Here is a 26,461-nt window from a genome sequence, read left to right as displayed (position 1 = left end):
AATGAAGCGGGGGAAATCGGAGGGGTAGACGAACCATGAGAGACGATGGACTCTGAAAAACAAACTGAGGGTTCTAGAGGGGAGGGGGGTGGGAGGATGGGTTAGCCTGGTGGTGGGTATTGAGGAGGGCACATTCTGCATGGAGCACTGGGTGTTATGCACAAACAATGAATCATGGAACACTTCATCTAAAACTAATCATGTAATGTATGGGGATTAACATAAGAATAAAAAAAAGGAAAATCTCTACTTTTTTTTTTTTAAGATTTTATTTATTTATTTATTTGACATAGAGAGAGAGCAGCAAGTAGAGGGAGAGGGAGAAGCAGGCTCCCCGCTGAGCAAGGGGCCCGATGTGGGGCTCGATCCCAGGACTCTGGAATCATGACCTGAGCCGAAGGCAGCCACTTAACTGACTGAGCCACCCAGGCGTCCCAAATCTCTACTTTCTTACTAAATTTCTCTTTAGTATTTCAAACGCTTAATTTGCGTGCATACCTAATTGCATCAATGAATTCAGGGTAAAGGAAAATGAAAAGGTGGGGACAGGCTCTGAGATATGACGAGCAACCTTTCAAGTCTAAGAAATTTTATAGGTCCCCTACTGATTTACAAAAGTCTTTCAGTTGTTTACATACCAACTGATTGTCTTGTCTGCCCCAGGTCTGGCTGACCCATTTCCTGGTTTGATAAAGATTGCTTGGAAGCCAAGAAACATTGGCAAGATTAGTCAGATTCATTCAGAGGAAGTTACTTAAGAACTCATTTTATTTATGTTCCTTTATAAATATTTCCACACCCACCCTTTACCTAAACTGTTCACACTGCAGGCCCTCCAAAAAAAACACGAAACCCTGGAGTTATAATGAAAATTCTGGTTCTCCATGGGTAATCCTGTTTGTGATCAGTGCCCACAATTAGTGCAGAGTTTAGGACTATTTTTTTCCTCTCATAACATGCAGTAAAAGTGCATTTCTTCTTCTAATTCCATAGTCCTTTAATATTCACTCAGTATTTTGTAGGCACTAGGATTCTGCCTAATGGGGTCCAGGAACCCGTATGGTTTAAATAGGTTGAATTACCTGCTTTAAGTTAGGAAAACATCCAGAGGAGACCATTTGCCACCAGAATTCTTTCAATTCCACTGACTTCAAGTCCCCCAAATTCATGAAAATGCAGACTGATTTTCATATGTAATACACACACACACACATACATGCATATGTACATACTTTTTTTTTATTTGGGATAGAGAGAGAGCGTGCATGCGAGCAAGGGGAGGAGCAGAGGGAGGAGCAAGGGGAGAGGGACAAGTAGACTCCATGCTGAGTGCAGAGGCCAACATGGGGCCCTATCCCACAACCCTGATAATAGAGGAGAGTCAGAAGAAAGGCAGGCAGGACAGGGCAAGGGTTCCCCCCACCCCCTGCCCCCGGCCTAAGAGGAAACTACCCTTAAAAGGAAAAAGACCCCATCCTGTTATTCTATACCACCCTGGAAGGGGCCCTCCACTCTTTCCCATGTAAATAACTACCTAATAGGTAGATGAGCATGTGGACAAAAACAAAAACCTGATTGGGTGACAGGTGCAGGGAGGGTTAATCAGATTAAGACAACCCCCACCCCAACACTCTCATAAAAACCCCTAGATTTAGAAGTGTTAACGGCAACCCTCTCCGGTCCCCTCCCTCTTAGGGAGCTTCGTACGGTCACTCAATAAACTTTGCTTTGCTGCCCACCACTCTTCATCTGGTCCACTTCTTCATTCTTCCAAGCGGCTGACGAAGAACCACAGGCAACAAAGGAAAAGAAATCCTGAAACACGGAGATCATGACCTGAACTGAAATCAAGAGTGGGATGCTTAACTGACTGAGCCACCCTGGTGCCCTTATGTACACACTTTTTCAAAAAGCAATTTTTAGCTTCTGCAAGTTAGAAAATTAATAGTCTGCCAATATCCCCTCAATATTACAACTATATTTTTGTCCTTGATAAAATGTGAGTTTGAGTTTCTTAATAGAAGCACAGATTCAGGGGAATTATATTAATATGGCATTCTGGGAACTTCCCAGTGGGTCAGAGTTCTGTTTTACCTTAAAACTGTGTCAGTAATGCTGCAGACACGTTTTTGCTTGTCAGGTCACCTCTTTCTGAACTATAAACAGAGCACATCCCTTTGGTTGATAGAGTCTCTTCAGTAATTTAGAAGCATCAATTAGGCCACAGGTTTCTGTCCCATTTCTTCATATTTTATGAGATTTCTATGCCCTTGCTTTCTTGTTTCTGCAGTGATTTGTGCAGATAGCAATTTTCAAACAGTAAGTATGAATTTCATAGCAGTATTTCATAGATTCTTAGATGCACATTTTATGTTTGCATTTTACATACGAGAAGCTAGTATTTATTTTCTGGTTGACTGGCATTGTTTTCATTTTCTTGGTTATACAGAAAATAATGGTGCATCTTTGATTCCATAGCATCTTAGGTTCTATGAAACATGGCAGGTATTAGAAGGTGGTCTTTATTACCAGTACTTGGATCTCTTTTCGGTACCTTTGGTTCTTCAAAATTTTAGGGTTACAGAGTGTGATAGGTAACTTTATATGTCAACTTGACTGGCCTCAGAATGCCAGATTAAACATTATTTCTGGTCTATGAGGATGTTTCCAGATGAGATTAGTATTTGAATTGGTGGACTCCTTCGATTGCCCTCCCTCATATGAGTGTAATCATCCAAACTGTTGAAGGCCTAAATAGAACAAAAAGCTGGGGAAGGAGGTATTTGCCCCTTTATGTTTCTTGCCTGCCTGCTTAAATTGAGAAATCTCGTCTCATCTTCTCCAGGCCTAAGACTGGAATTTACACCTTCAGCTTCCCCGGTCCTCAGGCCTTTGGAAGCAGACCGAATTACATCACGGGCTTTCCTGGGTCTCCAGGAATAATATAAATATAATTTCCATTGGTCTGTGTCTCTGGCAAACCCTGACTAAAACAGAGAGGATACAAATTTGATTCACAAGACCTCAGATACTTTATTATTGTTATATACTTGCTGCTTTGCAAGAGTAAAGCCATTGATATTTCTTGCCAAGCATCATAGGCATATATACTTCATAAAGATTTATATGTTACAGAAGCTCCATATCTCATTACAGCAATGCAGAATTCTTTTCTAGTTTGACTCCTTTCTCATATAATTGAGAAATAGGGAATCAACCTGTTCCTAATTTAGAAATGTTTATTCTTGGAGATCTATGTACCTGGACCATACAACTCTAGCTCTGGATAGAATTACTTTAACAGAAATAAATTTTAATATTATACAGATAATTTTTGCTCTGAAGTTTTCTAAGCAACAACATCTTTGGACAATCTCTGTCTTTGGTCAAACTCTTCCCCAGGCCATCACAAATTAGGTTGTTCAAAACCACTTAATGGTGATGTCTGGGTGGCTCAATTGGTTAAGCATCTGCCTTCAGCTCAGGTCATGATCCCAGGGTCCTGGGATTGAGTCCCACATCGGGCTCCTTGCTCAGTGGGGAGCGTGCTTCTCCCTCTGCCTGCCATTCCCCCTGCTTGTTCTCTCTCTCCCTGACAAATAAATAAATAAAAATCTTAAAAAAAAAAAACAACACTTAATGGAAAACATACTGAAAAAATCCTGTCGAAGAGTAGAGTTAGCTTAATTTTGGTTTTTTTTCCTTTTTCTTTTTCTGTTTTTTACTTTAGTCTTGTATTACTAGTTTCATTTGCTTATTATTAAACTTTTTTTCATCATTCCTAATTGTTGTAAGCGGCATCAAATTATCTTTGGGAACATGTTGAGGTTATTTATTTATTTATTTAAGAGAGCGAGAACGAGAGCACAAGCTGGAGGGGTAGAGGAAAAAGGAGAGAGAAGCTCAAGCAGACACCATGCTGATCACAGAGCCCGACGTGGGAATCAATCTCATGACCCTGAGATCAGGACCTAAGCCAAAACCAAGAGGCAGACGCTTAACCAGCTACACCACCCAAGTGCCCCGGAACATGTTGAGTTTAAATCAATTAATATAGACTATAAAAAATTTCACACAGGGATGCCTGGGTTTCTCGGTCGGTTAAGCGTCTGTCTTTGGCTCAGGTCATGGTCCCAGGGTCCTGGGGTGGAGCCCCGCATCAGGCTCCTTGCTCAGCAGGGGTCTGCTTCTCGAGAACCTCTCACGCTGCCGGCTGCTCTCCCTGCTTGTGCCCTCTCTCTTTCTGTTTAATAAATAAATAAAATCTTAAAAAAAAAAAATTCACACAAAGCATGTGTAAATCTATATATCACCCAATGTATAATGAAACTTTTATAATAGGACAAAACAAAGTCAAATTATTTTTCTAACAAATTGAATTGTATAAATATTGAAAAAATTGCACATGTGGACACAGCATTTTGTTAATTTTTCCAACAAACTTAAGAGGTGCTTTCTGCCATTTGGACAGAGCTGTATGTCCTTTTTTACTTTTCCTTCTATTATTTTTGTGCATAGTTATAACTCTTGAGTCAGGAACATTTAACATAATTTTTATACTTATTCTTATGAAGATGTCTTTATAATTAGTGGTTTTATAATTTTTGTGTGAAATTATGTTCTTTTACTTATTTTATGTGAGAAAATAGACATTATAAATTAATCAGTATCTTGTCTTATAAAGGTAATGGCAACCAAATGTCTTATTTTGAGTGATAGAGTGAATGTTCAAGGTATAAAGATATTCTGTAGGCTTACTGCTTTATTCAGGAAGTTGGACAATTTTTGTAATCAGGTTGGAAATTTGTAGTGAAAGTTTTTTTACCCAAAATTTGAAAAGATTTAGGGAGGTGAAAATATAATTGTTGAGGCCATTTTACAACACAAAAGTTGTTGGCATAGTTCAAGGATGTGTTTTAGCAATTTAAAAAATCTTTTGTTTTAGATTTATATTCTCAAAATGCAAAGAAAAAAAAAGAATTTTAAGATACTGTCAAAGTAGCTAAAAGAGGAGGCACTTGGTAGAATATTAAATGTTGTTCATTTTATTGATGCCTTTTCTGTAACAATAATCTTTTTCTTTTTTCGGGCTATCATATTTTCCTTAATTTAAGGCATTGGGATGTCCTAACTTAGCCCTGACTGTGGATGTAAAAACAATACTGTTTTTCAACTTTTTGATCACAAATGCCAACGAGGAACAGTGATTCACATTGCTTTATTCAGACCACTGTTTTAAAGCAATACATTGAAAAGCATTTTAAATGATGCTTTCTTCTCTCTTAAATGATCATCTTTAGTCAATCTAGTACACATTTTTTTTCTTTCATTGGTAAAAGTACATTCAGAGATAGGAAAGTTTGCCAAATATAGGAAACCTAATACGTGATACCCCAAGGAATCATTCTGCAAAAGATGCAAAGGATGCCCATCGCTAGTTGTTTCTTACAATGGGCCTAAATTGGACTGTTTAGAGATTCGTGACATTATGGAAATAGGAATGATACTAAAACCTTAGGGCTTATCCAACTGTATTAGTCAGCTTGGGCTGCCATAACAAAACACTACAGACTATTTTAAACAACAGAAATTTATTTCTCAACATTCTGAAGGCTGAGAAGTTCAAGGCCAGCAAATTTGGTTTCTTCAGAAGGCTTTCTTCCTGGCTTATAGAAGGCCACCTTCTCATTTAGTATTATGCATTCAAGCTTTCTCCATGTCTTTTCATGGCTCAATAGTTCATCTCTTTTTAGCACTGAATAACATTCCATTGTCTGGATGTACCAACTATAATCCTATTAGATCAGGACCCGAACTTTATGACCTTGTTTAATTTTAATGACTTCCTTAGAGACATCATCTCCAAATACAGCCACATTGGGGATTAGAACTTCAACATACGGATTTTTGGGGAAATACATTCAGTCCATAATGCCAACACTCTTATTTTATAAAGCAGAAAAAGATCCAAAGAGGATGATAGAAACTCAAGATTAAAAGAGACCTAAAGATTATGAAAATTCACCTTTCCTCTGATGTTTTCTACCAAAACCTTTTAAATAACTTGTTAAATAAATTCATGGCAAAACTGGATTACTTAGTTACTTGATTCTCAGTTGAAAACTTTTTCTGTGATATTACTACCCTCTCTCCTTGGACATGTCTCTTAAGTCTTTTCCAGGTTGTTGCAGATTCCCATTTATGGCGGGAGAATCCACTGCTCTGAGGTTCTTAACTTGGATCATGTTCAGGGGCTTAAAGAACTATTTGAAGTTTTATGACAATTTTTGTGTTGTTGTTATTTTTTGTTTTAGATATGTAACTTTTATCAGATTTAAAAATAGTCGATGATAACAGAAGAGTCCGTCCACTAAGCAGTAACTTTCTCTTTAACTTTCTTACCTGAGTGACTTTGTCTTCCAATTTACAAGTCTCTTTTGGTGCTAGATATGGCATATCAACTCCAAAACAAAACAAAACAAAAAACAACAAAAGCAAACTAGTAAGAAGTATTTTGGATGTTCAAAGTACTGAGCTTCATACTAAGAATAGAAAAATGAATACCACAATTCTGTAATAAAGGCTTAGTGAAAGACAGAATGAGGAAGAGTTGAAGAGAAGTAAATTTATTGAACACACAAGTTTTTCTGGCTCTAAAAACTGGTGTGTTTTTTTTTTTTTAATTTCACCATGTTGTGATAATCCCCAATTTGACTTGCCGCCTCCTTCTGAATCTTATTAAAGCTGCAGGCAATTGGGCATGAAGTATCTAACCAGTTTTTTTCTCATTCTGAGCTGACATTATGTTGGGAAAAGGATGAAATTTAGTGGTGTTGCACTTATTTTGCAAGTGGACAATTGGTGGCTTTCATTTTCAATCTTTTTTTAAAATGAAGTATAGTTGAACACATAATGTTACATGAGTTTCAGACACATAGCATAGTGATTCAACAACTCCATACCTTATGCCATGCTCCCACAAGTGTAGCTACCATCTGCCACCATGCAATGCCATCGATTACATTCACTATGTTGTACCTTTTATCCCACGACTTATTCATCCCATAACAGGAAGGCTATATCTCTCACTGCCCTTTACCCATTTTGCCCATCCTCTTCTCTGGCAACCATCAGTTTGTTCTCTGTATTTATGGGTCTGTTTTTGCTTTTTGTTGGTTTGTTTATTCATTTGTTTTGGTTTTTAGATTCCATATATAAGTGAAATCATGATATTTGTCTTTCTCTGTCAGACTTATTTCACTTAGCATAATATCCTCTAGGTCCATCCATGTTGTCACAAATAGCAAGGTCTCTTTTTTATGGCTGAGTAATATTCCATTGTGTAAATGTACACATCTTCTTCATCCATTCATCTATCGATGGACACCTGAGTTGCTTCCATACCTTGGCTATTATAAATAGTGCTGCAATAAACATAGAAGCTTTCATTTTCAATTTTAATTCCAAGAAAGAAATTATATGTTCTTTTTAAAAATATCCAATGCAGGGGTGCCTGGGTGGCTCAGTCATTAAGCATCTGCCTTCAGCTCAGGTCATGATCCCAGGGTCCTGGGATCGAGCCCCGCATCAGGCTCCCTGCTCCACGGGAAACTTGCTTCTCCCTCTTCCACTCCCCCTGGTTGTGTTTCCCTCTCCTTCTGTGTTTGCCCCTGTCAAATAAATAAATAAAACCTTCAAAAAAAAAATAAAAATCTCCAATTCATACACAACAGACTAGAGTTGATCCTGACAGAGATACAGCGGAGAGTGAGCATACAGTTAAGAAAGATAGTTAACTCTACAGCCAGTATTTGTAGAGAAAATCCAAAAAAGGGGAAAATCTCTGAAGAAATTCAGTGATGATTGTACTAAAGACTGTACTTAAAGCAAATGTGTAAGACAAGATCTAAGACAAATAAGTAATAAGGGCCTTGAAGCAAGATTCACATACCCTGCCAGTTTATTGGGATGCCAGAAGAAGGTTCAAAAAGGACCATAACATTAACATGTACTAGAAAGAGACTGCACTCAAAATATACTACATAATTTGTTGTACATATTTTCCTCGACTTATAACGGAGTTACATCTGAGAGCGGCAGCTCACTGCTGCTGCCCAGCATCACAAGAGAACATTGTTCAGGAAAAAATCAAAATTCAAAATTTGAAGTATCTACTGAATGCACCATCATAAAGTTGAAAAATCATTAAGTTGAACCATCATAAGTGGGGAACCATCTATATATACCTATGTTGAGTAATGTATATGCATACTTCCCAGTCTAGGAGGTGGGTCCCATTACTTGCAATCTATCTTCTCTTGTCCTCATTAACTACTAGGTTAGTTTCCTATTGCTACTGTAACAAGATTACCTCCAGTTTGGTGGTTTTAACGATACACATTTCTTATCTTACAGGCCTGTAGTTTAGAAGTCCTAAATGGGTCATGTAGGCCTAAAATCAAAGTGTGCCTTCCTTTCTGGAAGCTCAATGGGAGAATAAGTTTTCTTGCCTCTTCTAGCTCCTACAGGCTTCCCAACTTCCTGTGTCCTTGTTCCTCCCATCTTCAAGGCCAGTAATAGCTGGTTGAGTCTTTCTCACATTGCATCGCTTTGACACTGACTCTCCAGCTTCCCTCTTTCACATACAAGGACTCTTGGGATTACATTGGATAATCCAGGATGATCTTTATTTTAAGGTCAGATGATTAGCAACCTTCGTTCCTCTGCAGCCTTTGTTATGTAATATAGGACAGATTCCAGTAATTAGGACTTGGACAACTTTGCCGAGGTGGGGCGCATGATTCTGTCTACCACAACTACCAAGGTAAAAAAAACCTAAGTAATGTTTCCTATAATAATATGACAGGGTAAACCTTTCTGAGCTGTAAAGCTTCTTATCCCCAGTCTCTTATACCCATTAAACTGACTGAAAAACAAAGAACTATATTGTTACCATAGGACACGTAGATATTAAGTTAATTTAGGAGTCAGATGTGAGACGAGTTATGTAGCCTTCTCTAAAACTTCTCATAGTGTAATTGAAGAAAATGAAACCCAGAGGGATTTCTAGTTCTTCATGTCACAGATAGTCAATGTTAGAGCCTCAAATTACTTCCACTTTCTCTGATTTATTTTCTCAGTACAATATTATCATTAACACTATTTATTATATGACTGGAGAAATGAAAAAAAGAAGAACAGTCATTTGCAGTGAGTTACAGTAGGTATTACTGTCTCCATTTCACCTTTTAAAGGTGAGGAACTTGGGGCTTTTATTAATCACACTGCTCAGAAAGTGGCCGAGCCCAGATGTGCCCAATTCCAAAGCCCATGCTCTGGATGCAAGCATCTAGCCAGTCCACCACCATGTCATTATCATCAGGAATGTGAAAAGTCATGTTCTTGGCTTATAAGATCTGAGTTAAGTAAATTTAGTCTAGAAATTCACAATTGTTTTATAATTCCCATGCATATCTCTAGGTATTTCAACTGATGCTGTAAATTTCTAAACATAAAATAGAAATCATGTTCTAAATTAACCTATTTATGCAAATTCACTTTATTAAGAATATTGATTATATCACATTTTAAATAATAAAGAGAATTAACATGAGAAAAGGGAGAGCTGCTGCATCAATCTATTTGGTGTTAAATTCCCCAAAGTCAGAGTTTTAATACAATTATACTGTTTCTAACATTTAAAGGCTCTCATTCTCTCTCTCTCTTTGAAGCAGCCTTCTTCCAACTTAAACAGCATTTCAGGTAACCCAATGTTTAGAGCATTACTCAATAGTGTTAAGTCAAGTCTAAGTAAAATATACCATGATAATGTTACAGAAAATTTACATTTTAATGGTAGGTTTCAGGGTGTGGGTGAAAGAAACATTCTTGTCCTTTGCATCACCTCCAACTGTGTTTTGCTTACAGAGAAAGATTGTTTATCGCTTGGCCTTGCTTCCTTGCTTCTTTCCGAGTACTGTGTGAGTGGAAAACACTCCTTCAAGGGCATGTAAAACATATCCCACCCTGGGTTTTGTGAATGTTGTCATTGTGCACAGGTATTGAGTAATAGCCAGGGAAAGTCACACAATGATGCTTCTATCTCACCTATTAGGAACAATCAGGAACATGAAAGAGCAAGTGAGTTCTCTCTGGACAGATTTCACTCACACAAAGACACGGAGGCAGGGGGAGCCAAAGCATTAGAGGCCCAGGCACAAGACCAACTCAAATTTTAAGCATCTTCTCTTTGGTTTCAGTGATGAGATATCTACGAAAGAAATGGGGACGTAAACTGAAGATAACTCTTCCTGTGATCTTTATTTTATCAAATAACGATCTTTTCTCTGAAGTTTTTTCCATGGCTTCAGCTCATAGGTAGTGTGACCATTTCTTTTTCTGAGTGAATTTACATAGAACGCTGAAATAAATTTTACTTAATTTAGGCATTTAATTATTATAGTGAAAGCAATCCGATCACTTTTGAATACCAATTGTGTTTATTGGGTGTTCTTGAAAGTAGTGATTTATGTCTGGCTTAAAAAGCAGAATGATTTACCAAACCATTTACTGTTTATCTTAAACGACTCCCCTCTCCTTCAGAGCCAGACTGTGGCTAAACTCCACAAAAGTTTGAGTCCTTAATAGTACATTGGAATTGGAGATGAGTTGGGGGACAATTGTGATTTCAAAACTTTTTTTTTTTTAACCTCAGGTATATAGGAAATAAAACAGCTCTGAGTTCCCTAAGTCTGTGATATTAAGTTCTTAAAATATAATTATTAAATAAATTCTAACACATGTCAAAGATACCTATCCATATCTATGAATGAAGGAAAGTGAGGGAACATCAGAAGGTCAACTTTGAAAGTGATAGGTAACAGTTTCTTGATTACTAAAGTGATCATGCAGATAGTGTGAAATATGGAACAGCCACATATAACTCTAGATTTTAATTTTGAAGGATCTATTTACTTTTCTTTTTTTTAGTCTTCCTAACTACCAGGCTACCAGCAAGTGCCACAACCAAACAGAAATTGCCTTTCATTGGGGTCTTGATGTGCCTTCTTGTGAACAAAGTACATGAACTGTAGCACATGAAATTTATAGCAATTATTTTAACTTTGTAACAGTTTGCTTTGAATTTTCCTTATTCACTCACTTAATTGTTGTGATTATTAAATATGTTGTTTTCATATAAGTGATGTGCATACTTAAATCTATATACAGGAATTGGTTACAATATGCCAGGAACATTTCCATTTATAAAGAATAAGGTGGCCCATGTACATGCCACCTAATCTTAGCTATAGGTCTAACATACTACAGTTCTAATATTTCACATTAAGAAAAAATGTCTGCATAAACTGGAAATCAGCAAATCCAATCCCAAATTGATATTTGGTGTATAGTACATTCAGGACACATAAAGTACAGATACTAATCCACATGTTTTTAGGAGGAGGGATAGAGAAATAAGGTAGGACCCCACTTTAAGTTATGGAGCTAAGCTTTTTGGAAGAAGGCCGATACTGAGGACATAATTCTGTGTGTGTGCCTATGTGTTTTAACTCGTTTGTTAAGCTGTGTTAGGGAAGGTAAATGGATATAAAGCAGTCACATTTAAATAATGGAACCTAAAAAAAAAAAGATAGAAAAGGAAAATCATTATTTCTCCTGATATGAAGAAAACAGGAAGATATGATAATAGTTGCATTCAAATATATGAGATTTGCATTTCATTGACTTCCCTTGTTAGCTATTTTTTCATATCTCTAAAGGCAAAATAAAAGGAAGTGGTTTGAGGGTTGATAAGTCTCTTGTGAGACAAAGTTTTAAAAACCGATGTTTCCAGTGACTGAAGGAAGTCATGTCATCTCTTTATTCAATTATCTTTAATACAGTCATACCAGTTACATAATTGTAATATTTCTCAAGAAAAGAAGGATGCAAGGTGAAAACATGATCTTTTTTTTCAGGCAGGGAAATATTTATGTAACTATCTAAATATTAATAAAGGATCAATTTTGTCCATGCTGTGCCTTGTAGTTGAAAGAGCTTTGAAATTAAATAGATTTGAGCTCTGTGGGTACTTGGGTAAGTTACAGAATGGGTCTAAGCCTGTTTCCACCTTAGTAAAATGATAGTAACAATATTTTCTCCATGGGACTGTCATGCAAAATAAAAATAGCATTTACAATAATGTGATGAGTATAATAGATAGTAGGAAATAAATGTAGACCAAAAAAGTATTGTTGGGAATTATCCATTCAGTCCCAGCATGTTTTCATTTTTTATTGGGGTATAATTTACATTCATCAAAATGCACATGGTTATGTGGACAGTTCAATGAGTTTTTAGGACAGATATACCCGTATATACTGCAGAAAGCTTTGTTATTTATTCACCTTCCCAAGTAATCCTTGCTACTCCCTCTTCCCTCAACCATGATTCTTGATTAATTTCCTTCTAGATAGCTCCTTATAGAACTTTATATAACTGGAGTCACACAATAGGTATTCTTTTGTGCCTTTTTTTTTCCCTCTACATGTTTTTGAGATTCATCCATGTTATTGAATGTATCAGTAGTTCATTACTTCTTACTGATGAATAGGATTCCATTGTGTGGAGATACCACCACTTATTTATCCCTTCTCTTGTTGATGGAAATTTTGCCTTGTTTTCAGTTTTTTGGTATTATGAAGAAAGTGGCTATGGACATTCCTGTGCAAGTCTTTTGTGTATACTTCTGTTCATTTCTCTTGGGTAAATAGCTAGAAGTGGAATTGTTAGATCATAGGGTCCAGTTGTGTTTATGTAAAACTGGTTTTACATAAGTGACTGGTTTCCAAAGTGACTATAATGTTTTATACAACCATCAGCAATTATGAGAATTGGTTTCCAAAGTGACTATAATGTTTTATACTACCATCAGCAATTATGAGAATGTTTCACTTATTCCAGTCTTTGCAAACATGCGGTACTGTCGATGTATTAGTTGCAGTTCTCCAGAATCAATAATACATATTGGTTCTATTTCTCTCTCTTTCTTTCTCTCTTTCTCAATCTCTCGCTTATTTGCAAAACTGAGAAGGAAAGTGAGGGAACCTCAGGAGTTCAGTTTTACAAATAAGAGACAGAGACAGAGATTTTAAGGGATTGTGGAGGCTAGGTTGTCTGAAGTCTGCAGGGCAGGCCAGCAGGCTGGAGATTCAGATAGAAGTTGATGTCAAGTCTAAATTCTTCAGGACAACAGGCTGGAAACTCAAGTAGAGCTCCTATACTGCAGTCTTAAGGAGAATTCTCTTTCGGGGAACGTCAGTCTTTTGCTTCTTAAGGCTTTCAACTGATTGCATGAGGTTCACCATAGTATAGAGAATGATATGCTTTACTCAAAGTCTACTGATTTCAGTGTTAATGACATCTAAATATTCTTCCACAGCAACATCTAGACTGGTGTTTGACCAAATGGGCACCATATCTTAGCCAAGTTGACATATAAAATTAACCATTACAGTTAATCTTTTAAATTTTAGTGAACCTAATAGTTGTCTAGTAGTATCTTACTGTGGTTTTAATTTTCATGTTTCTGATGACTAATGATGTTGAACATATTTTCATGTACTTATTGGATATTCATATATCTTCCTCAGTAAGTTTCTGCTTATGTCATTTGCTTATTCTTCCTAAGTTATTATTTTTACTATTTAGAGTTATTTATATGTTCTATATTCCAGTCCTTGTTAGACGTGTGTGTTATGACTATTTTCTGAGTCTGTGGCATGTCTATTCATTTTCCTAGGATCATCTTTTGATGAGCAACTTCTCTAATTTTATGAAGTAAACTTCATTAATCTTTTTATCTTTTAGGGTTAGTACTTGATGGATCTTAAATTTGTTGCCTACCCCAGGTTCATGAAGATATTATTCTATATTTTTTTCTAGAAGCTTTATAGTTTTTGTACATCCATGAACCATCTTGAATTAATTTGTGTGTGTTGTGAGGTACAATTGAGTTTCCTTCTTTTTATGTGGACGTTCAATTGTTCTCAGACCACTCATTGAAAAGACTTTTTTTGTTGTTTATTCATTAGGTTGCATTGTCACCGTTGTCAACTATACAATTGTCAGACTGATCTAGAATGTCCATCCTAATTCTAAATTTTTTGGAAAGAGAATTTTCTTTTCCCTGCTTGGTTGGGTGTCCATTCTAGGACAGTCTATTGTGGCAGTTTGGATAAAGGTCAAGGAAATCAAATGATACAAAAATGGCCTATAAACCTATTCTTGCCACCAAGAATAGCATCTCTTCCTTTAAAAAAAAAAATTTTGGGGGGCACCTGGGTGGCTCAGTCGTTAAGCGTCTGCCTTCGGCTCAGGTCATGATCCCAGGGTCCTGGGATCGAGCCCCGCATCGGGCTCCCTGCTCGGCGGGAAGCCTGCTTCTCCCTCTCCCACTCCCCCTGCTTGTGCTCCTTCTCTCACTGGGTCTCTCTCTGTCAAAATAAATAAAAAAAATCTTAAAAAAAAAAAAATTTTTTTTATTTTGAAATAACTATAAATTCACAGGAAGTTGCAAAGAAATGTAGAGGGAGGTACCATAGAACCTCCAGACCACCTCCTCTGATGTTGACATCTTACATTGTAGTCCAATGTCAAAACCAGGAAATTTACCTTAGTACAATCCATAGAGCTTATTCAGATTTCACCATTTATACATGCATTTGTGTGAGTGTGTGTGCACAGTTCTATGCATTTATGTCACATCTGTAGCTTTGTGTAACTACCACCTCAGTCAAGTTATAAAAATATTCAATCAGCACAAGGCTCCCTCATGCTACTCCTTTATAGCTATAGATAGCTATCCCACAATTTCTAATCTGGTAACCACAGATCTGTTCTCCATCCTTATAGTTTTGTTATTATTTCAAGAATGCTTTATATATGGGGCGCCTGGGTGGCTCAGTTGGTTAAGCGGTTAAGCAGCTGCCTTCGGCTCAGGTCATGATCCCAGGGTCCTGGGATCGAGCCCCATGTCCAGCTCCCTGCTCAGCTGAGAGCCTGCTTATCCCTCTCCCTCTGCCTGCCACTCGCCTACTTGTGCTCTCTATCTCTCTGTCAAATAAATAAATAAATAAAAATCTTAAAAAAATAAAGAATGAGTTTTATATATATATATATACATATATATATAATCATAGAATAGGTAACTTTAAGAGACTGGCTTTTTTTTTTTTTTTTCACTCAGCATAACTCCCTTGAGTTCCATCCAAGTTGTTGCATGTATGATTAGTGATTAGTTGTGTTTCTTTTGCTGCATAGTACTCCATGGTGTGGATATACCACAGTTTGTTTAACCATTAACCTCTTGAAGGATATTTGAGTTTTTTCCAGTTTTGTGCTATTATGAATAAAGTTGCTATGAAGCTTCATATACAGATTTTTACATGAATATAGATTATTTTTCTGGGATAAATGCCCAAGAGTACAATTGTAGATTGTATCATGTGGTAGGTAAAATAATGGTCCTCCAAAGATTTCCATGCCCTAAGCTCTAAAACCTGTGAGTGTGTTGCCTTACGTGGCACAAGGGACTTTGTATATGTGAAAAAAAAATTATGGATCTTGAGGAAAGGAGATATTCCTGGATTATCTTCATGGACCCAAAGTAATAAAAAAGGATCCTTATGGGAGGGAGGCAAGAGGATCAGAGTCAGAGATATTAGAAAATGCTACCCTGCTGGCTTTGAAGGTAGAGAAAGGGACCATGAGCCAAGTAATGCAGGTAGCCTCTAGGAGCTAGAAAAGGCAAGAGACAGATTCTCCCCTAGAGCTTCCAGAAGAAACACAGCCCTGCTGACACCTTGATTTTAACTCATAAGATCTATATCTTACTTCTGAACTTCCAGGACTGTAAATAATAAACTTGTGTTGTTTGAAGCCAGTAAGTTTGTGGTAATTTGTCATAGCATCAATAGAAAACTAATATACATGGTAAGGGAATTTTTAGTTTAAAAGAATCTGCCGAACTATTTTTCTGGAGTGGATATCTCTGTCTTCTAAGATCTTACTTTTTCTTCAAGTATCGCCACATATTCTACTTCTTTCATGAAGCTTATTCTTATTCACTTATTGAGTATTTTGTAATGCCTTTTAAGTACCAGACACTGTTCTGAGACCAGTGAATAGTGCAAACAAGGTCCTTGCTTTCATATACATGAAATTCTGAGAGGACACAGATAATAAATAAACATACAAATCAAGATAATAACAGAAATAAATGCCATAAAGAAGATGAAAGAGCTTTAGTAGTTGGCTTTTAGGTGGCTGGAGAAGGCCTTTCTGAGAGGAGAAATTTGAGCCAAGATTTGGATGTTGAGAAGGATCTAGCCTTGTGGAAATCTGAAGAAGGAACATTTGAAACAGGGGCAACAGCTTGAGAACCCCTGCTGGTAAGCAAATCAGAAGAAAGCAGATGTGGCTGGAGCACAGTGAACAAGGGTAGGAAATTATGGTAAATGAGATTAGATAGTTAGGCAGGGGACTGATCACTGAGACACTCTGGGACAGGATAAGGAGTTTAGGTTTGTCCATTGTGCAACAGGAAGCCAAGAGGAAGCCATTCAAACAGGAGAGGAACATTATCTGATGTATGGTTGAAAATGACCCCTCTCATCATAAGGAGAATGGTTTGGAATGAGGCAAGAAGGAAAGCCAGTTGAGAGATAATTACATCAACTAGGTTGGTAGTATTGGAGTTAGAAAAAAGGTGACAGGTGCAGAATTTGTTTGCGGGTTATAGTCAACAAGATTGCTGTGTGATTGGCTATGGGCGTGAAGAAAACAGGGGATTCTGCTTGAGAACAAGGAGATGGTGGTGTCCTTAACTTTGGATGATTATTATTTTGGGTTTAAGGTGCAAAGTGGACAAAGATTGTAAAATAAGCCATTAAATTTATGTATTTGAGTGGGTCAGTTGTCAATTGAGATTGTTCTGGAGAAATAAGTTTGGGAGTGATAATGTTTCAATTTATGAGCTTGGATTAACCTGGAAGAGGGCAGATAAAGAGGGGAATGAAGACACTTCAATTTATAGATACAATGGAGGATGAAGAGATTTTTTTAAAAATCTGAGAAACAGCACTACATGAAGGCAGAGAAAGACGAGGAGAGTATCAAACCAAGAAACCAAGAACAAAATACAACCTTTCAGTAAAGGAACTATTGACATTTGTGCTGAATGCTACTAAGAAGTCAGATTAGGAGGATGGCTGAAAGGAAGTTGTGCGCTGGAGGGAGAGCAGACAGGGAATGAAGGTGTGATTGTAAAGAAATGAGATAAATGGGGTAATGAATAGTAAAGAGGTCAATGGATCAGTAGGCTCGGTGAAACTAGAGTTTACATGTTAAAGTGTGAGTACTAAGAGAGGTGAGTTAAGTGAGTCAAGAAGATGCTTGAAATCAAGATTTTGATAATGGTATAGCAATTGATGATAAGATCAAGGTATGTATAGTCATAGGAATATGGAAGAAGCCATCACAGGAATGAAGACCAAGGAAGAGAAAAGCCAGGCAGGATGTTAAATAGGTGGTCCGTGTGGATAGTGCTATATCAAGATCAAGAGTACAATGGAAGCCCATGAGCCAGGTATCGATGGTTTGCCCAACTCTTGTGAACTTACAATTTTGTACCGCCTTAGCCATTTTATCTTATTCTTTGCCTTCTGTGTGCTTGGTTTTTTCCTTCTTCCAGATTAGGCAATGAAAACAAGTTTGTTGCTATCTCCTGTACCTCTTCCTCTAGTAAGCCTCTCTGTGACTGAGGGAACAACCATTCTAGTCCAGAATAGATAGAATAAAGACAATGGTACACATACAGTGTTTTAGAGAAATCATAAGTCATATGACAAAGATATCTGGAAACAGCCAAAATTTATTTTAGAAGAGATTATTCCATTCTTAAATAGTATAAAAATAAACAGGCATTTGTTTCAACACTTACATTTTACATAAGTTAATTTAAATACACATTTGTCTGAGGCACCAAAACATATTATATTCCGAATTCCCAGGTTCAGTCAGCAGGTTATGTTAATACAAGTTTTTTAATCAGTGAAGTTAAAGTTTTTTATATAAGCCCTTCTAATATTGACTATTTCTTTCTTAACTATAAAGTTTTTATAAACATAAAATCTTAAAAATTCCCCTGAGTTATTTCCTTTAATGAAATTTCATTCTTTCTCTACCTAAGACACTGCTTTTTCAATTATTTACAAATACTGATGTTATCTGTAATCAGTGCTTGATTTAAAAAATATTAAAAGCTACAGTGCTCTGCACTTGTCTCTCAGGCTGAATGAATTAATGAAGGATCCATAGGTCCTTCAAAAATGTATAAAAGGTCAGTCTTATGGTACATCTAGGCTAATGAGACACAATGTTTCTCTGTGAGCTGGTATATAGGTAAATCTTCTGTATTTCAATTCCAACTTTCCATATTTCAATATACCAGAGTTGGGTTCCTGAAAATTTATTCATGAATCTTAATCTAATAATTTCTTATAGTTTACATATTAATTCAGTTATCTCAAAGAAGATATACTGATTCTCACATAATGCAAAAAAAAAAAAAATCATTGCAGCTTAAACCTAATTTATAATAATGTCCTAACAAAACATAAATAATAATCCTCAATAAATTAAGTAGTATACAGTACCAGCAAATGTCAGCTGACAATGAGATGTGGAAAAGAAACATTATCTTCCCGGGAACTATTCAGGATTTGTTTGGTTTTGCTTTTAAATGGGAAAGAACATTCATTAGAATAGAAATACAGCTTTCTTCTACAACAACCCCCTACAGTTCTTTGTAAGGCATTAGTCTCATTGCAGGCTTCTTCTGTTACACACAGTTTAAAATGATAAGTTCTCTGCCTTTCACATAAAATGCCTTTGTGTAGAGGCCTTTAAGGGCTGTTTTCTTTTCTTTTTTTCCTTTCATTCCTCTTAAGAGGAGCTAAATTACTAGTAGTCCTGAGTTGAGGTTTTCCTGAAAACTTGCAAAAGTTCAGGTAAGTACAGAGAGTCCGAAGAATGATGAACTCAGATCTTAAAAACCAAGAAAACAAAGAAGTAAACTAATCAGAAGAGAGTTTCTCCCAGCGCAGTGGCTAACAGAAGAAAAGGAACAGTGTGCAGGTAGTTGCTTCTAACGTATCATGGAAGATACACTAGAAAATCCCGATAGTGTGGGAAGAAAACTTGCAGCATTTTGCCATCTTGGAACAACATTTAAATGTCCAAACATCTTCGTTTTTTTCTTATTATATATAAATAATATAATTCAAGTAGAAGGATGTCGAACTCATTTACAAAACAGAATGAAACCTGTTTTCCCCTTTAGCCTGAAGACATCTTTAAAGTAGTGACATGAAAATCTTCACCAAGTATGACCCCTCTTAACTTTATAGTTAAGAAAGGGGTTACTTAAGATGTTAAGTAACATAAGGAGTTTAACATAAATATTAAATAATTAAGTTAAAAGAAATCGTCCATATAAATAAATATGATTAACAGGCTTCTACAGTTCAGTGGACCGTTCTTTTAGTAGGACTGTGGGATTGATATCATCTAGTCCGGAGTGTGAAGAGCTTGCATTAATGGTGACTGTTTTGGTGAGCTGTGGGTCTTGAACACTGAACGCAGTAAAAGGACAGCCCTTCACGTTATTGCAGATGAGAGACTGAATTGAGGCAGTGTTGATGATTTTAAAGCCTACTTCTCCACCAAAAGTGCTAGGCTTCCAGTAGTCAGGTGAACAGATGGGATTACCCATAAGTCCTTTCAAGGAGAATGGCGCTCCCATTTCTACCATGGTCTCACCAAAGATGGCATCTGGACGAGGCTTTTCTAGCAGGAGGGCGGGATACAGTTCCATGGCATCAATATCACCATAAAGGGCCTCTAACCCCGCAGCCATTTCCTTCTCTCCTGAGAGCGTGACAAAGACATACAACCAATGTAAAAAACTTTACAGAAAAAAAAAAATTTTAACCCTTTGCTCAGTTCCCTTTCAACTTCTCTGTTGTTTCCATCTGACCCCTGATGCTTCAAAGAAGTTTCTCTCGGGCGCCTGAGTGGCTCAGTTGGTTAAGCGACTGCCTTCAGCTCAGGTCATGATCCTGGAGTCCCGGGATCGAGTCCCGCATCGGGCTCCCTGCTGGGCGGGGAGTCTGCTTCTCCCTCTGACCCTCCTCCCTCTCATGCTCTCTGTCTCTCATTCTCTCTGTCTCAAATAAATAAATAAAATCTTTAAAAAAAAAAAAAAGTTTCTCTCACCTGTAAGTTCTTCGAATGAGGCATAGGGCTTCAGCCGAAAGCGTTTGCGATACTCATTAAGAGACTGGTATTTCATCTGCCTGCTCTGGTCGATTGAGGCCTTTGCTACTTGTTGTACTGCAGCTGGAACATTCCTACCACCAGCAACCTGCGGAAAACACATGGTAGAACAAGATTTTTAGGCATCTTAATGATGATTTCTATTTTAAAAGAAAGCACTCACTCCCTGGGTACAGAGTAGCGAAGACTGATGTTCCCAGCTGAGACCTAAACTATCCCGGTTAGAAATATTACTCCTTATCGGTAAGTCTGAGAACAATCATTTCAATGGCGGAAATTCTAGTGACTGAGTAGTCCTTTGTTTTGTTTTCCAGTAACAAGGCTTACCCTGCCGGCAATCTGCCTGCTGAATGATTCCACAAACTGGGTAAGCCCATGTTCCAGCAATATAGAGTTGTTGTAGATAAACTGCTGGAAATTGTACTCCTGGTCATCTATTTGCAAGGTGTCAGGCAGAAGGGGATGCCAGTGGTAGAGGGTGTTAAACTCAGCAGCAATACGGTTTTGGTACTGGAACTGTTGGTTGAAAAGCAGCTCTGGGTCAAATTTCAGCTTGAAGTAATAGCCGCTCAAGTGCTGTACGTAGTCTTCAATCACAATCTTAATGGTTTCTCCTATTTACACAAAATAAAAAGAAAATTTAGAGCATTAATTCTCTGATTACCAACTTTCACGCAACCGAGATGCTGTGAATCCGCTCTTCCTTCACTTCTGTTTTTGTCCTTTGTACCATCAAAACAGAAGGTATTCGTATTTCCAGTCATGCTGAAGGATTGAACTGAATTAACATGGAGCATGTGATTTTACATTCACCACGTTCTCCCAGAACTACTTAAAACATATCGAAGATATCAAGTTAGTTTTCTCTGCAGCAGAAGAGGGTTTTATTTAAATTATCTTCTCTTCTTGCTTACCTATCAGGATAAGCCTGCTCGTCTGGAATAGCCGCTCATCATCCCACTCTGGATGCTCCTGTTTAAGCACATCACAGACTCTGTTGTGTTCCCGTAGCCAAATTGTGGCGTACATCATCAGACCAGGCACCAGCCCGAAGACTTCCTGGCCCACAGCAAACCGTAGGTGTTCAGGAATATGGGGTGGGTAGATCATCTCCACCTGAGTATCTTTGACTGTGGGAGGATACACCTCTCCATCAATTACCTGAAAAACAACAGTAATAAAAACGTTAAAATTTAATCAGTATAAGTTTTTAAAATGGGCAAGTCGTGAGTCATAACTAATTCTTAATATTCAAATAGAACAAACCTGATATTTCATTTTTCCATCCTTGAAAAGGCGCAGTTTATGTTGTCTATCCAAAGTTTCCCCATAAATATGGCTTAAGTCCACCTAGAATATTATGGGAAAATTTAATTTGTTGCTGTTGAAGTGTCTATAATTTATCATTAAATAAACATGTTTCTCACAGCCACAAAATACTAAATTTATTATCCACTGACACTACAAACCTATGTCTCTTGTGTATTTAGTATCTCATAGTGAAGTATAGTATATATTTAATGAAAAGGTATTTAGTATCTCATATGGAGTTGTAAGTATCTAATAGGCTTCACTATAACTGTATTTCTTTTAACAAGCATCAGAAAATATATTATTAATATAAAATTCTTACTGGCAAACTGAAACTGTCATTGAACTCCAAGGGATAATAATGCTGCAAAAATCTCATATTTCAAGTAGTATAATCAGGGTACAAGTGTTTTTGAAGACACCACTTTTTGCAGTGCTAGTATTTTAAACTAAAAGGTAAGAGCCAAATTACAAATATTATGTCTGTGTGTATACACATGTGTATTTTTACTAAACCAGTGAATCAAAAATGGAAATTCCATTAAGGTTTTTATAGACAGAGCATTTTTAAAAAAGAGGGTGAATCTGGTATAGCAAACACACACACACACACACACACAGAGCACTCAGTTATGATTTTTGCTATAATTTCAGTTTAACTCTGTCTTACCCCATGGCCCAGTCCTTTGGTGAAAGCTGGCCCTCGCTTATGATCTGTCTTGAAAAACTGATGGGTGAAGTGCTGGGCAAAGAATGCAAACATCATATTTGTGCCCTGGGGATCAGGAATGAACTTTCTTCTTAGAAGAAATTTTTCCACAATCTCTTTTGAATCGGGAAGCTCTTTCTTGCCTGAAAAATGAGAAAGCTTAAGGCAAGAATTCATTTACAAATTCAAGGAAGCAGCTATTTCCTATGGGGCCTTCTTCACTTACAGGAGAAATACAAGTGTGAACAGGATTATAATATAAATGGAAGTTCTAAGAAATGGGGAAACACCTTCTTACTGAATAACTTTACCTATTTTGTTTAACTAGTATTAATTTGGTTTTAATGACAGAATTTGAAAGTGAAGACATTATACCAAAATGTCCATTCACTTTCATGGAATAGTTTACAAAGATTCACTTTCAAAAAAAAATCTCCACAGATAATCCTTAAGAAAGCCAATAATATGCTTTTATTAACAAATAAATGATAGTAAAGTTCAGGGCTGAATTTTCTAGGTAGCAATCCAATCCCTACTGCAGTTAATACCGCTCTGCCTCCCGACACTCACCTTTCACACCCATGGGTGTTGGACAGTCATCAGCCACAGGGGGAAGAGCTCTGGTATAATAGGAGAGATTAGAAAAGGCTTCCCAGCTTTTATAGCCATAGTCTACATTGTAAGTTGGTGGACTCTCAATCAAATGTGACCTGGCTGAAATTTAAAGAAAAAAAAAAACTTTGTTTTATTTGTGCCCACATCAATGTTCCTTTTTATTGTAAAATGTGCAAAGTGCCACGAAAGACTGAATACCAGCAAAGATAACCTATTGTAAAACAGTTACACTTCAAAGTCTGCCACTTCTACTAAAAAAAAAAATCAGAATGATTCACTAAAATGCATCTTTAATAAAGTATATATACTTTTACATAAAACATGATCTAGCCATCTTGATTTTTCAAATAATCATCCACCTACCGCTTAAGAGGCCTATGAAGGAATGTCTGGGCAAGATACTTGCTTTAGTAACAAAGTTATTTTCTTGCTGACCCAAATCCAGATTAACCAGATTATTTTACTGGGTGCAATTCTGTGGTCCATGGACATTCAGTAAACTGGACCACACTTCCTTCACAGATTGGCAAGAGCAGTGAATTTAGAAGAGGTGCACAGGATTTAAGTAGAATTCTGACTGTGAGACAGAACTTTACAAACTTAACGGGACTGAGATGTATTTTGGGCCATTAAGACAGAAGGCAAACTAAAAAGATCTGTTTAAAGTAAGTCATTTTGACAAGGTTGAAAAGAGATTTCGGGATTAGGTTTAATAATGTCAAGTTTTATAAAGAACATTTTTCTTTGAGGAAACTGAAAACCTTGAAAGAGACTTGTACTTACATGTCAACACGTATTTCATAATTACATTTCGCAGGAAGGGAATGTTATTGACAATGTTCCAGACTCCCTTGAAGTGGGTAAGTATGTAGTGCACTGTATTTGGAGTGGGTTTCAGGAATAATTTTATTCTTGTCAGAAATTCAGCTGCAAAGAGAAAAAAAAAAAAGAGGGAAAGATTAACAGGACCCATTCTAAGACACTAGAGTGTAAAGTGATACTCCATGTATCCCCAGTCCAAATAAGGGCACCCAAGGGCAAACTTACGTGTTGAACAGTTTTCGCCATAGAATCCTGTTCGAGTGCAGTCACACCTATACTGGTCAAATCCTATGCTCATACATACACCTTGGTTTTGACATGGGTTGGAACAGCAAGGATTTGCTACAATAAAAATAGACAAAGGAAGTCATTCTTTACTTCCTTAATCTTGATTTAAATTGCTTTACATAGTATGGGTCAACTTTACGTAAATAAATTCAAGAAATATACAGGTAGTCATGGGAAAACAATTTCTTTAACCTGTGGCACAGAATGATTATAATGAATAAAATACCCGAAGTCGGTAACAATATTCAACCAGGGAAGTGATGTTGCTCAGTTTTTTCTTTAGTAACTTTTTAGATGTTCAAATTAGCATTTTTAAAGAGCTCAAAGAAGTAGCATTTTCATAACTAAAGTGGACGTATCTAGTACATTAATCAAATTTAGGGGAAATTTCAGTGTAAAAACAGATCATTGTTAAAATATTTTGCTTATCTTAAATAACCTGGGCTTTCCTGGGTCAGAAAAGCACTAATTTTAAAACAATGACTCCCATTCCCTAACAGTGGGCACCACACACAAACATTTCACATATATTGATCGATCCTGTCTTATCATAATAACAATCTGCAAATTATACACTGTTCCTATTTAGCAGATGAGAAAAGTGAGACCCACACCGGTTAAGTAACTGGCTCAGGATGATCAGAGCTGGTGGCAAAGCTGGGGTATTCACCCCGTTCTTTTGGACTCAAAATGGTCCAAGCTCTCTACCCAGTCAAACATCGTCTCCTTTCCGGGACTGTTCAAAGTACCGGGAGGATCCGGGAGGTCAGAGCGGAACCTCGGCGGGGATTACGGAACGGAGGAGTCCCCGCTGCGGGGCGCCAGGTACTCACCTGCACGGCAGAGCGCCAGGGCGGCGCAGAGCAGCAGGGCGCGGGCAAGCATCTCGGCGGCGGGAGGAGCGGGGGCGGGCGGAGGCGTTGCGGTACTTGGGCTCCGGGTTGCGGGGCTGGAGCAGGCGCTGTGCGAAGTCCCCGAGCGTAATCCTGACGCTCGCTCCAAGTTGTTTGACAACTGGAAGCTAACGGAGAGAACCTTCCTTTTATGCGTGAAAACTAAGCCCACGTGACAGCATGACTGTTTCTTTCCGCCTTTTTTTACCCACTCCCCCCACAACTCTCCCCCTCCCCCTGTCTACTTAAATAATTGCGTAAGACCCGGGTGGGGGCCGAATTTTTTACCCACGCAAATGAGAAAATCGGAAACATGGGAAGCTGCCCTCGGATTCCCCAAGGCGGGTGCAAAGCGAATTGCCCCCCTCCCCGCTGCGATCTCCTGGTTCTCCCCCAGTTCCTCAGCTCCAGAGTGCGATTTGCGCCAGATTCCCTTTTTCCCAGTCTTTGACCCGGAGCTTTCGAGAGACGGTGCCTCGGCGGATCCCACTGCGGGGAGGGACAATACTACGCTGCTTCTCCCGGAATCCGAGCGGCCCGAGGTCCCAGAGCGCAGGGAATCTCCCTGCGCGGCCGTCCGCATGTCTCATCCCCAGGTCTTTGGGGGGCCGAGGAGTCACAGTCTGGACAGACTGGGCCAAGAAAGACTGTTTTACACGTCATGTATTTCAAACATGTCATGATTTTAGTGACGAGCCATGACCTAGTGTGTATGCAGCACATACATACATTTTTTTTTTATTTGGCCGAATGAACTATAATAGCTATCGTCGGTGTACATATCTGTAAAATGTGAATTCCTCTCCACAATAGCTCCTTACCAGTTATCCTGTAAATAGTCCATCTGAGGCTTGAACTACCACCATTATAACGTTTCCTCTCCTCTGATGAACAAGGGAAGGGAAAGGGCCCAGGATCTTTCTGGGATGCTAAATGTTCAAAACATCTGCTTTAATGCATTTCTTTCTCTGCTGTGCGGTTTTTACTTTGGTCACCAGCCCTTCACAGGAGATACACAAAGAAGACACTAGGTTTTTAAAGTTTCGGTGTTTTTTTTTTTATATCTTTTCTGCCCGCTTTTCCAAGATGATGAATATGGCAATGGATCAAACTACAACATTGCATTTACTTTTTAATTGTCCAGGCTTAATAGTGCAAATTTTCTATTTTCATTTTGGAACATAGTTTGATGAGGAATTGAGTGGAATGGATGGAAAAGATGGATGAGTTTGACAATTTTGAATTTCATCGTCCTTTGCCTTTATTTAGTATCTTTCGATGGTGTGAGGGTGAAATTCAAAAAAAAAGAAAGAGAAAGAGAGAAGAAAGAAAGAAGAAAGAAAAGAAAGAAAGAAAGAGAGAAAGAAAGAAAGAAAGAAAGAAGAAAGTTACCAGCATCAAAGTGGAGAATAAAAAGTAATTAAGC

At 37.7% G+C, this 26,461-nt stretch overlaps 1 protein-coding gene across 1 annotated transcript; it reads right to left on the bottom strand.

The window, feature by feature from the left end:
• Positions 1–17,914: 17,914 nt before the first annotated feature.
• Positions 17,915–25,195, bottom strand: PTGS2 (prostaglandin-endoperoxide synthase 2). The gene is made up of 10 exons (XM_081824701.1): positions 24,976–25,195; positions 24,080–24,196; positions 23,816–23,959; positions 22,988–23,131; positions 22,379–22,560; positions 21,664–21,747; positions 21,312–21,558; positions 20,725–21,011; positions 20,338–20,485; positions 17,915–19,989 (listed from the first exon to the last, which is right to left on the bottom strand). The coding sequence occupies exons 1-10, from the start codon at positions 25,025–25,027 to the stop codon at positions 19,580–19,582; spliced, it is 1,815 nt and encodes a 604-aa protein (XP_081680827.1). The 5' UTR covers positions 25,028–25,195; the 3' UTR covers positions 17,915–19,579.
• Positions 25,196–26,461: the final 1,266 nt, after the last annotated feature.

Source organism: Leptonychotes weddellii, chromosome 6, assembly GCF_054177405.1.
Source record: "Leptonychotes weddellii isolate Sample4059 chromosome 6, ASM5417740v2, whole genome shotgun sequence".
NCBI classification, from domain to species: Eukaryota; Metazoa; Chordata; class Mammalia; order Carnivora; family Phocidae; genus Leptonychotes; species Leptonychotes weddellii.
This window is presented reverse-complemented; position numbering and strand designations above follow the sequence as displayed.

Bases quoted from the DNA above. Each gene is read 5' to 3' on its own strand.
- PTGS2 (XM_081824701.1), bottom strand. From the start codon at position 25,027: ATGCTTGCCCGCGCCCTGCTGCTCTGCGCCGCCCTGGCGCTCTGCCGT. The intron at 23,960-24,079 runs GTAAGTTTGCCC...TTCTCTTTGCAG, and splicing joins TGGCGAAAACTGTTCAACAC to CTGAATTTCTGACAAGAATA. The intron at 22,561-22,987 runs GTGAGTGTCGGG...CTCATTTTTCAG, and splicing joins AACACCCATGGGTGTGAAAG to GCAAGAAAGAGCTTCCCGAT.